Source organism: Phalaenopsis equestris, unplaced genomic scaffold (assembly GCF_001263595.1).
Source record: "Phalaenopsis equestris unplaced genomic scaffold, ASM126359v1 Scaffold000003, whole genome shotgun sequence".
NCBI classification, from domain to species: Eukaryota; Viridiplantae; Streptophyta; class Magnoliopsida; order Asparagales; family Orchidaceae; genus Phalaenopsis; species Phalaenopsis equestris.
In genome coordinates, this window is record NW_018164445.1 from 203,985 (window position 1) to 217,263 (window position 13,279).

General features: G+C 33.0%; 1 protein-coding gene across 1 annotated transcript in view; it reads right to left on the reverse strand.

Moving 5' to 3' along the window:
- LOC110018159 (TOM1-like protein 2) overlaps positions 1 to 13,006 on the reverse strand; it is a 35,885-nt gene extending 22,879 nt beyond the window's left edge. Inside the window, exons 1-2 of the mRNA XM_020715370.1 lie at positions 12,850 to 13,006; positions 12,414 to 12,557 (exon numbers count right to left, since the gene is read on the reverse strand). Of these exons, the coding sequence (XP_020571029.1) occupies positions 12,414 to 12,520 (107 nt within the window). The 5' untranslated portion in view covers positions 12,521 to 12,557; positions 12,850 to 13,006. The remainder of the gene's footprint in view (positions 1 to 12,413; positions 12,558 to 12,849) is intronic.
- Between the last annotated feature and the right edge of the window lie 273 nt (positions 13,007 to 13,279).

The window sequence follows — 13,279 nt, forward strand, 5'->3', positions numbered from 1 at the left end:
TAAATATATATATATATATATGTATGTATATATGTATGTATGTATATATACATTGTAGACACACTTTGAAGGCTTTTGTAAGAAATCAGAGTATTCGTCAAAAAATGCTTCTTGATTCCACACTTCTAGGGATCTCTCTTCCTAAATCTCTTGGATAATTTTACAGTGTATTTACATTGTGTTTCTTACAATCTTTTTTTTGTGTAGAGAAAGCTTAATCAAAATTATTTGGTGCTTGTCTTATACACCATCAAAGTTCTAAAGAGCTTGAAAATATTAAATCTTATAAACCACAATTTTTTATTTGCGTCGCATTAAGAAAGGTGAAGTTATTGTGTTCGTCAATTTGTAAAGGAACATTTGGTAAAGGCCATTCTAGTGTTCAATAGATGTCTTCTCTGAGATAGTTAATGAAATCCTAAACAAAAGGTGTCTTATAAACTGGGAATGATGATTTGCCTCGCCCATTAAGAAGGGTGAAGCTATCGTGTTGTCAATTTGTAAAGGAACATGCAGTAAAGGCTATTTCAATGTTCAATAGATGCCTTCTCTGAGATAGCTAATGAAATCCTAAGCAAAGGGTATGCGTATGCATGGTTTTAAACAAGTAAAAACCATTGTTCCAGCACTTTTAGTATAGATTATCAATTATTACATATTTACTTGCTTATCATACATATTTTCATGACTATGTAGTAATTTGATGTTTACAAGCTCATACATAAAGTTATTAAGTAATCTTAAGACGTGCATTTGAAGTTGTAACACGCACACTCTTCGCATTATTACACCATTACTATCCTCTCTTGTGTGGACAATTGCAGGTATGATTAGCTTTGCTGTTTGCAATTTAACTTACCAGAACTTGTGTGATTGAGTAGACATTTGTATATTAATTAGTTTCACACTCAAGGAAATAAATTAATTTTATACTTAAGAGCATTATATGCTTAAATAACTTTTTTTTTCCTTCAATGATGGTTATATTTGTAGGTTGCATTACTTTATTACAAGTTTTAAGTTTTGATTAAGTAGTTGAGTGTTATGGCATATATACTGTGTATAACCTTGATCACTCATTTTGAAGCAATACAAATCTTGTATGCACTATAACCTCTATAAATAAACTTATGTGCTTATGTCTTTCATATTTATTTTTTCATTTTGCATATTTCATAGTGTGAGTTCGAGTTGGAAACAAAAGAAATTCTAAAAGTAAACACACACAACCTTTTAAGCCACCCCCTTCTGGCATACCTAGTCTCTAAAATTCTGCAAAAACAGGAAACACTAAAATCTTCGAATGACTGCCTTTCAAATAATGAGCATGCTTCCCATGGACATCCATATTCCCACTAGGGGAATCAAAGAGAGCTGGATGTGCCTCTCTTAAATTTGTGATAAACCCTGTTGCAGCTGTGTATAGAGTATGAAAACATCACCCAAAAATCATCTTGTACCGATATATACTGTGTATTGAGGATAAACCCTTTCGCATCCTCTCATTTTAAATCTTCATTACCTTATGACCCTTGCTTTAAACTTCAATGAGGATACATGCCATTGTCATACCTCATCAAGAGTTTGGATAGTGCAGAAACCAAATCATATGTAACAAAGTGAGAAAACAAGACGGTAATTGCCAAGCAAAATTATCCACCCATTAAACATAAATGAAGCGATACAATTTTTTAGTTCAACATTGGTTTGGTGTGCTATTAATAGCCTGAAGTTGCATACACATCAATTAAACAGCTATCCACTTCAACTAACACAAATATATAAACTCTATATGACAAAAATATAACAATGATGCAAAAACAAAGTCGTAACATATAGCCATTAGGTGTCTCATGTTATGACTAGCTTATGTTTGGCTCAAAAATTGACCATGTTCCGCTCATTTGTTAAGTAAAGAGGCTGGTATTGAACAAAACTTTTAACAAGTTCAGTAAACAAGCCAATTATGAACAAAAGCCTCTTCTATAATATTTAGCTAAAAAATAAAATCAATTTAAAAAAAATATTAAAAATAATCACACACGTACGCGATAAAATTCATTGTACACTTTTACACTAGTGTTTATTATTGAAAAGCATTGCATATTATAGAAATCATGGAAAATTTTTATTTTAAGTTTTTTAAATCCTAATGGATGTTGAATTACAAATAGCCTTTCCATGCAACATGAAATTAATTGAAAAAATGTCCATGCCTTTAATTTTTTCATCAACTGCATTCATGTTTGGCAAGTTAATAAAAAAGACCGAACACGAAAGATTTTTCATCTCATTACAAACTTCGGCTCAGTTATGTTGGCCTAATAATAAACAAATCCCAACCAAACAACGCCTCTTTTGTTTGCGTTTGTTTACAACCAGAAGCGGAGCCAAAAAAATTTTATAGCAGGGGCAAAAAATAATGTTTTAAAAAATTTCTCAACCATTTTTATTTGAGCTTAGAAGGGGCATTGAAGGTTTAAAAAAAATTAGGTATTTTCTATATAAAAAATGAAATATTTAATGATAAAAAAATGCTTGCAACTTGTAATTTCATGTCTTTCTAATTTAAAAATGTTAAATAACTACATTACTATCGAAGCTATCAAATAATTTTTTCTCAAAATAACTAATAGGGGTGTGAAAATTTGGTCAGCACGCTGATTCAACTAAAATTTGACTAAAAAAATTTGGATTCAGGTTGACCAAAATAATTTTCAAGTCAGCAAGTCTTATGATGCATCTCTTACTGTGTGTTTGTGTTTTTTTTCTTTTTGTTGGGGGGGCGCTAAAAAACTATATGTGTGATTCGAGCTCGTGACCTCACGATGAGAAACTACAACTTCAACCACTATGTCGTGGGTAAGTGCAATATTCGGTGCAATTTTAAATAATAAGCCAAATAATTACACCAAAAAGTATTATTTAATAATCATATATTCTAAAATGCATAAATATATAAATTAATTCTTAATTAATATTTTAATGAACTTAATAATGGTGAATTAAAAATCCAATATAAATTATGACTGAAAATATAATTTAATTTAAATAAAACATTATTAAAAATTAATTTTAAATTAAATTTGCTTTGATATGAAAGATTTAGGTAAAAATAGAGTTCAGGTGTTAGATATGTAAATACATGAAACAAAAGTGCAGCTATCACAAGTAAAAGCTCCGCATAGAAAACCCTAGCCATAAAGGAAATACCTTAGGGACAAATTTGCAATTAACACAAATAACTACATTAGGCAACATAAATGGAATTATAGCAGCCAAAAAGCAAAAAGAAAAATTAAGCCCCGTCAAGATGTAGGCAAATCCAACCCTCCTTAGAAGGTCACAATAAACAAACAAACCACAAGTGGAAGCACTCTTCATAAGTAGACTCAGGAAAATGCAATGAAAGATGGATAGCAAGCATTCACTGCATAACACACATTTGTTAAACACAAACTAGACTTGGAAGACTTGAATTCCTCAAAATTTCATTTCTAATGTACATACATATGCATGTTTTCAATCATGCATTTGAAAGTTGCAAGAGTGAAAGTGGGAAGAAAAAAGGTATTTTACATACATACCACTCGATTTCAATGTATTTACATATCTAACACCTAAACTTCTGTTTTTACATACAAGTCACAATACCTATGCGTGAAAAGGTGTAAAAAAGAAGAAGTAATATTACAACCAAGGATCATAGTTTACAATCCTCAACTTTTTTTCATTTTGTTTTGTTGTTTGACCAAGGTGGGAGTCCTAAATTGATTAATTTCCATGTAAATACGAATCAAGCCAAATCGTTCATGTGCAAATTACCTTGATATCAAACATATTAACATTATCTTTAAAAATAATAACCTTGATATCATATTTCCACAGTGCAGGAAACAAACATGAGACCCTATACTATAATAATTATGAGAAAGAATCTGATGTGTCCAAACCTCACTGAAATTCTAAACTTCCCAAAGATCATATTTGGATTCACGCACAAGTCTAGTAACATTTCCTAACACATGTAAAGCAAGATATAGAATCTACCAACATGGCCCTCCAATAACCACTTCTCAACTGTGTGGCTCAAAGTTATACATGATATCTTGCTTATGCAGCATCCAAAACATGCAAAAATTTTACTAGCTGATGCTAAGAATAAAGCACATACCAGAGGAATAACAGTCACTCTTTTTTCTCAAAGAAAATCTCATCAATGTCCAAACTAAGTTCATATTTGTTGCTAAATATTATTTGAATCTGCAAACTAATATAGCAACATTGCTTTATTTAACAAAATGCTTGCAACGTTTAATTAGACTTCAGCCTCAAGCCTGGCCATATATTCTTCAAACATCATGCTACGAATATTTGCACATTTACCATTTGCACTAAATAACATACCGAAATCCAAAAATGGGTACTACAAAGCCCAATTTGGCAGCTCCATAAATGCTCCATGAGAAAACACCAAAATATGCAACAGAAAACTCAGTAAGCAAAAGCTAATTCATCATATGAATCTTATGGCTCCCAACGGAAAGCATATAATCATTGCAGCACGCAATAACTCATTAGAAGCACCATCTAGCTCATCAGAGGCAGCACATAACACAACATTTACTAACAAAATGACTTTCATATGAGAAAGCACAATCACATACACACGTGGTGGCTTAACTTTGCAAATCTTTTATTACTCCAGAATAGCCAAACCCTTCATGTGAGCATCCCAAGGATAGTTTCCTTACGGAGATTAAGAATCTATTTGGAGTGGCCGCAACTTTTCTTAAAAATGGTTAGTGGTGGAGAGAGCAACTTCTTAAAAAACTACCGTAAGAATTATAAATATATTTTTTTTTCCAAAAAATCAAACAGCAGCTAGGACACAACCACTGGATTTTAACATGTCAAGTTAAAGAAAACAGTTTATCACCATAAAAAATTACTAAAAACAGCAAGAAAACTATTTCCCAAACAGAGTTGTGGTGACAGTCTGAAATGCAAAGCAGATAGAAAGCTATCCCAAACATACCGTAAGTTTTTTCAACTTGGTTTCCTCTCATATATGTGAGAGTTTGTAGATCTACGGTACTTCTGATGGATGCAAACATCCACAGTTCATTCCCCTCCCATTCATGGTTGAGCACTCTAAACCAAATCCTAAGCTTATATTAAATGCTGACTTTAGATTGATTAATGGGGAATAGTTGGGTGAATAGAGGAAACTCAACCAAGATCTTACAATTTTATCATACAAAACATGCCAGTGGAACTAGTCTACAAATATTAGAAAACCTTGAAACGTAGCATCCAAAGAGTTTGTTTAGCAACCACTAATTCTCTTATTTTAGGTATAACCGATCAGGTAAAAGGGGCATATGGGTGTGACAAAGATGGGCTTTCAAAGTTGACATTAATTCATTTGCAAACAAAGGAATAACAACATCAATTTTGACAAAATAGCTTAGAGATGTCCATCATGGTCACTTTCGGTTCAGAGATATTGGAGATGATTGACAAAGCTGGACATGAATGACCGTCCATTATTCACGAATAAGGCACATGGAATTTTGATTTGTCCAATTTTAAGAGAAATATTTGATTTTGATTAGTATGCTTATTAACACGAGTTGTCCCAACTTTAAGTTGGGTTAGGAATTACATCTATTAAAGGGCTTGTGCTTAAATTTAATAAATTTATTGGCCTTGTTTCAACACAAATTAAATGAGATGGGCTTTCAAGGCTTTGTATCGATACAAATTAGTTGAGATGGCCTTACAATCAGTTGAAAGCCAAAGATTCAATTTAAAGAGTTTGTTGGCTTTGTATTGACACAAATTGGTCGAAATGATTGGAAAGTCCATAGATGTGACAAAAAATAGAGGTGATGGAAAACCCATTAACAAGTTTTATGGTCTTACCTTGTAAGGTAACAGAAATAATTAAGATAGCTTAAAAGGCTTTGTTCATTTTATATCGGCCCAAATAATTGGTCTGCCGTTTACATCCATTAAAAGGCATGTAAATAAGGCTTATAACCTCGAGGACAAGGAAAGACCAATGATGGGTCTTATGAATTTACCCAAAATGTGAGATGACATGAACACATAATAGGTTTAGTTCGATGGGATTAATGAAAGCAATGTAACAATAGTAATGGAGTTGAAGTTTACATCCATTGAAAGACCCATACATGGGTCTTATAATCTTGGCAGCCATAAAAGTTTAATATTGGTCATTTAATTTCATGATTTATGTTACATATTTAGAATTAACTTGATTTGAAGTTTATGGATTATGATATTGCTTGTAAGTTGCCCAACAAATCTTATGACCTTAAGGCAATATTGCATTCATAGATGTATTGTAATCATTGCATTCATACACGTGTTGTGTTCATACACACAAGCATATTTTTTATTTATCCCTTGAAAAGGTGCAATACACATTTAAGTTACTAAAAGGTCTATCGAAGCATTTAACACAGGTAGAACGATTTGGAAATTCTGAACGTATCAGTATGCTTTTCAGCGCATCAATGTGCTAGAAAATAATGTAAATTGTCATATACATTAATGGAGATTTGGTAAGTCCATAAAAGGAATTATTTCCCAAATGCAACTTTAAATGTTTGAAATTCTGAATGTATCAACATGGCTTTTAGCGCATTGGTATGCATATCAATGATCAAAAATGAATGCAAATTGTTGTATGCCATCTATTGGGATTGAAAAATCCATAAAGGCAGTTCGTTTCTAAGGCGTAAGTTTATGCATTAAGTAAATGGGCGGCCATATTTTATAAGATAGCACATAATAGCACACCAAATCAACTTGGGACTAAACATAAACAATATTGTCATGGGTAACACACATAAACTTAGCTCAATAAGATTTTACAGAAGTTTATTATAATTTACTTTACTTTAAGCCTCTCTATTTTAAATAAATTTTAGTGCACTGAACGCAAGCCTTAAAACATTATTTTACAATTCTTATCACAGAGAAGTTATAAAGTTACATTTATAATCAATCAAATTTCTTTAATTACAAAATTTCTATTAAACACGCATCTACAAAGTGTTATGTTCATGATGTCAATGACCTTTAAACGTTTAATTTCATGAATCTTAATGGCTTATAGAACTCCAATTTAGTTAATAAGCCATCCATATGAATGCATTAACTTTATTTGTTTTGAATATTTATCACATGCCAACTTCTGATTTGCCTACAAGCATTAATTTTGAATTTGAATTTATGCTACTTCACATGAACTTGGTTAAATGGGAGATCAGCACTATCATATTTTTGGATGGTTAAAGAGGTCATTCAATGCAACAAGAAATTGGTTACCACAATGGTTTCGAAATGCAGATTTATTTTATTAACTTTAGTTGAAGCTCTATGCCTTGTGACAAACAATATTTCGTTATTGATTTTGAAGAGAATTTTAATAATCATAGATGATAGAAACCTATTTAAGAGAATTTTTGAATCCTCAACTTTATAAATCATTTAAATTAATTTAATGCAATGCTCCTCATTTTTATCATCGCAATAAATTACTTAGAATGATTCCCTTTTGTTTTGATGTATCATCGCCTTGAATATGTGTTAAAATACACTACCATTGTGTTCATTAAAAAATGATACAAAAGGAATATCATAATGTCAAAGCTTCTCTTTCGCTCCTTAGCTCACATGGATGTTTAGTTTCTTGCTCGCTCATCCTTGAAATGACAATGGAGACATACAACTAATTTTTGGCAGCCATGGAGAGAGATTGAATAAGATAGTGAAAAATGAACCACAAAGCGACCATGATTACCACCATTCTACGGTATTTCAGTGGCCATTACTAGATATTTGGTCAGATGCAACCCCAAATAAAAAGATGTCACTCATCAAATCTGGATCAAAGATCTACAAAGAGAGGTAAAATTCCAATCAAATCAAAGATCACTTGCACAAAGGTCATCAAACCCCAACAGGATTAAATATCAAATATGCAGAAGTGGTAGTTGATCTTAGTCAAATCAAAGATAAGAGTCACGAGTATTGAGACTAGTAAAATCAAAGATCTGCAGTAATCAGACAAACCTGACAACAGATCAACCTTTTAAATTTCCTATCCATGCATTCGTGTGCAATAAAATTGTTCAAGGAGAGAAGAATGAGAATTATAAATGTAAAATACAAAGAAGTCGCAAGACATGAGATCATTGATTGGTAGTTGAACTCAAGGAGGTGAAGCTTGTTCTCACATAGAAATGGATCTTTTTAAGGCATGATTGTTGGAAATGAATTGTGCAAAGAATGCAAGAGATGTCTTTAGGGAAGTAAAGAGATAGGGCTAACAGAGAGAGTAACGCGAAAAAGCAGAGCAGCAAGCACAAGGGTTTATGGAAAAACTAGACAAAGAAGCATTGTTGGGAGGTAGAGAACAGTGGCACAAGGCTTTACTGGAGAACTGGGAGATGGTTCAACACTAGGAAGTAAGAGCAGTGAAATATAGCAGAGGGAAATGTCAGTAGATAAGGCATTATTAGAGCATATGGTTGTTGCAATTTCAGGAGAGAGAGAGACAGAGAGAGAGAGATGGGGTAAACAGCATAGAGTGAGGGAGTGCCACACTGAGTGTGTATAAATGAGAGGAGACTAAATTTAGACCCCATGGCTGCATAATGGAGCATTGTTATTGGAATATCTAAAATGCATGATCATAGCTTAATTGCCTCGTGCATTAAGGTAATTATAATGTTGTTGTTGTGGCTGACATGTTCAACTTTTGCATGTGTTGTGATTTTGAGTGGGAGAAAAGAATAATTGAAAGGGGGTTAATGATTTAAAAGAAGATTTAACCTGCTAAGCAAAAAAAATTAGTTACTTTTTTTACTTTTTTTTTTCAATAGCAATATTCTTATAAAATAGAAAATTGAGTACCTTGGATTCAATCAAGCAAGCAAGATAAACAGACAATGGATGCAAATACGAGCTAGTGACCATAAAATTAGCAAGAAATATAACATATTACATGCAAGATAATTATCCTTTCTACATTGGAATCAACGAATCACATTATCAGAAGTAAAATAAAAATCCATATTTCTTAATAAGAAATCAATCAAGTAAGATTGCTGGATAATGAATGCAAAAAGGGAATTAGTGACACTAAAATTGACGGGGAATCATACATGTCACATGCAAGATGATAGCCATTTTCTATATCAAAATCAATGAACCGCATTATGAAAAGTTAACAAAATTTATATTTCATAAAAAATAAATTTCGATGATTGGAAAAAATTCTCACCAAATTGAGAGCAAAAATCATGACCAACACACACATAAAACGTTTGGATAACATATAAGACGAAGACGACGACGACAACAAAGCCTTAAACCCACTACAGGGGTCATCTACATGATCCTCCTTTCTCCATTGCATCCTATGTAGTGTCATATTTTCATTTAGTTCTAATAAAATAAGATCATTTTTTTATACAATAAGCCCAAGTTTTCCTAGGTCTACCTCTGCTTTTCTAAACATAAGTTGAATCTAAAACATCTACTCTCCTAAACGGATCATTAGATGGTCGACGTTTAATGTGACCAAACCATCTAAGACGACTCTCTCTAATTTTGTCCGTCACCGGAGCTACACCAATCCTATCACGGAGATATTCATTTCACATTTTTCCTCTAAGTGTAAAGCCACTCATTCACCTAATCATTCTCATCTCGGCAACACTTAACTTAGTATTATGCTTCTTTTGAAGGCCAACATTCAGCGCCATAGAGCATTGCAGGTCTCACCACCATCTTATAAATTTTCCTTTTAGTCCAAGCAGTGTTTTTCTATCACACAAAAGGCTCGAAACATTCCTCCACTTCAACCAAACAACTTGAATTCTACTATTAACATCCCCATCTATATCACCATCGTATTGAACAACAAACCTAAGATATCTAAATCGTTCACACCTTTTAATAATTTGATCACCCAAAGTTACACTTCTGTCACTAGAGCTACTACTACTAAAATTACATTCCATGTATTCAGTTTTAGTTCTACTCAAATGAAGGCCTGTAGAGTCCAATGTAGACCTCCATAATTCAAGTTTTTTCTAGGTTTTTTTCTTTCGTCTTATCCACGACAAGGAATATCATCAACAAAAAGCATACACCAACGAACATCCTCCAGTAAATGTTCAGTAAGACCATCCATAACTAAAGCAAAAAGATATGTGCTTAAAGCCGATCACTAATGTAATCCAACAGAAATAGGAAAATAATTGATCAATCCCCCTTCAGTTCGAACACAAGTAACAGCTCTAGTATACATATCTTTAATGACTTGAATATAAGTCATATCAACACCTTTTGTTCTCAAGAACTCTCCAAAAGATATCTCTTGAAACCTTATGGTAAACTTTTTCTAAATCAATAAAAATCAAATGTAGATCCTCCTTGTTATCACTAAACTTCTCCATCAAACCTCTCAATAAATGTATATCTTCCATGGTAAACCTGTCTGGCATAAATCCAAATTGATTATCCAAAGTAGATCTACTTGGCATTAACATTGTCATTGTGTTAGGTAGTCAACAGCCAGCGTAAAACAAGTCGAAATAAAATCATGGATAACATCTAAGACAATTTAAAGAAAATCATAACAACAAAAGATGGATAAAAAGCGATGTTTCTATCCATCCTAGCAATAAAGCATGAAATGTATTGAGAACAAATCAAGACCATGATATCAAAAGGGGGACCATAAATAGCTATTTCAAGAGCATTATATTAGAAAGAGGACCATGAAAAGTTCTTTCATCGCTTAAGAAAGCGATGGAACTCTCTAGAAATGGCCTGAAAAGCCAATGAGAAACACATAATTAACCAAGAGGGAAACTCTTGTCTTTACCACATGCAATCATATACAATATAAACCTATAATTTTGAAATTAGCGAATGGGAAACCCATATACAATATAATACATTAATTTGATGCAATAACAATCGCTATTTTAAAATAGCTAAACATGAAAATGATTAAATAAGTTCTTTATTTACCATCCCACCTTGCAGATTTTAGCAAGCCTACTTACCTATAATTTTGGTAAAAATAACCATTCCAACCACCTAGCCATGGTGATTGTGAGGAAGACAAGCAAGAGCATACCAAACTTTCTATCAAACACAACTGGCACCTAAACTTTCTATTTATGATGAAAATCCCATCACCTCTTTTGCACGCTAATCAATTGGCAAAATGTAACCAATCTCTCATGCAAGCTTCTTGATTAAGATTCTCAGTCCATGAATAAGTACATTTGTGCAATAGTTAGGTTGCTCCCATTGAGAAGGTCAAGAATTTCACTAAAATAAACAAAAAAACAACCTTCTGGCTTATAACAGATGTGAGGCCTAGTAACAGCTAGACCCACATCTGTCAAGATTCTCATACAACAAGATGCAATTTAGTCAGGTAAAACAACACAATTCATAAAATGAAACAATAAATTGCAACTGGAGATCAGAACTACTATATAAGGCATGGGTATGAACAACCATATAAACAAATGAGTTTCATAGAACATAAACTAAGGCTCCAATTGGTAAACCATGTTTTTTGTGTGATGCATAAGACAAACTTGCTGCTCTCACATACGGACAATATGCGCTACAAGTGTTCTCCACTATCATAAAGTTGTGGTAGGCTTGTATGCATAAATTGAGAACTTTAGTGGTCCCTTTCTTATGAAATTAAATTCATAATTGCATATTTTTTACAAGCAACACATCATCAAACAATTTCTAAGAATGTTATAAGCAAAACCTAAATAAATAAAAAATAATGATGATCATATGGTTAAGCTTAGACTGAAAAACTCTTATTATATCTCAATAATAATGGTGCATTTTTTAAACATTTCAGAACTCAGAAGCATGTTCAAGTTGGTTTCAAACTTTTATAATATAGATATGATGAAAAAAATATTTATTATTTTTTTTAAGAGATTCCTAAAATGAAAAAAATGCTGAGGAGATATAAAGGATGGACAACATTTGGCATTATAATCAATTTACAAAGAATTCAAACGCCGGCCATGGTCACAAATCCAATAGACATTTTGCTTTAAAAAGACACTTTCAGGTTAATTACAACATTCAAAGACGAATGGAAAATGTTTATAATTTCACATCAGAAGCAGTTTGCTCAACATTCAACTTTTTAATCTTCTTTCTGTTCCTAAACCAAGACAAAAAAATGCTCCAGCACAGAGAATGAGAAAATAAATTGAAAGGCGATGGCAGAAAATTAGAAACCAACATCAAGTTTCACAAACAAAAAATTAAAAATTAAAAAAATAGAAAACAGCAGTATATGGCACGAGCAGTACCCCGGATCCGCGTTTATAATATCGCACAGCTCAATATTTACCGCCCAATCAGGGCCAATTAGCATGTCGCTCGTCGCTCTCTCCGCACACGCCGCACCGGTCGCCATGATCTAGCCGCTGTTCCTTCCAGATAGCAAACCTAACCTACAAAGATGTGAAACCTTCCGTCATCAAAACCTCATCCGCACCAAATTACCAAACTAGCAGATTTTCCGCCAAGTGCTTTCAGCCATAAAACCCCTAAAAAATTTAAGAAAAACAAAATCGAAGAGCAAACCAGCAGAATCCGACCTAAATCCAGAAAGATATGGAGATAATGAAATCAAAACTTGCCAGAAGAAAGGGTTACAGAGTATGCTAGTCTAAGCGGTTGGAGAATGACGAGATGTGAAAGGAAACTGAAGAGATCGGACTTGAAGATTGTGAAAAAGTTTACCTTCTAGAGAGAAGCAGTGTCGTACGTGAGATCCCTTCTTCCACGCGGGAAGAAGAGAACTGTAAACAGCGTGTAGATGGACACCGACTTCCAATGGAAAGACGTTCAAAGCTAGAATAGAATCGGTGCATTGGAAAGGACCAGAATGCAGGGTTGAAGACTATTATTGCCCTCGTCTCCCTGTTTCCTTTTTTTTCTTATTGGAATAAGCACAAGAAAATTGGACACCGACTTCCAATGGAAAGACGTTCAAAGCTAGAATAGAATCGGTGCATTGGAAAGGACCAGAATGCAGGGTTGAAGACTATTATTGCCCTCGTCTCCCTGTTTCCTTTTTTTTCTTATTGTAATAAGCACAAGAAAATTACTATTTACAAATTAAGGTTGTGTTCAATAGCTTGTTAATAGATAGATTTAACAACGAATTTAA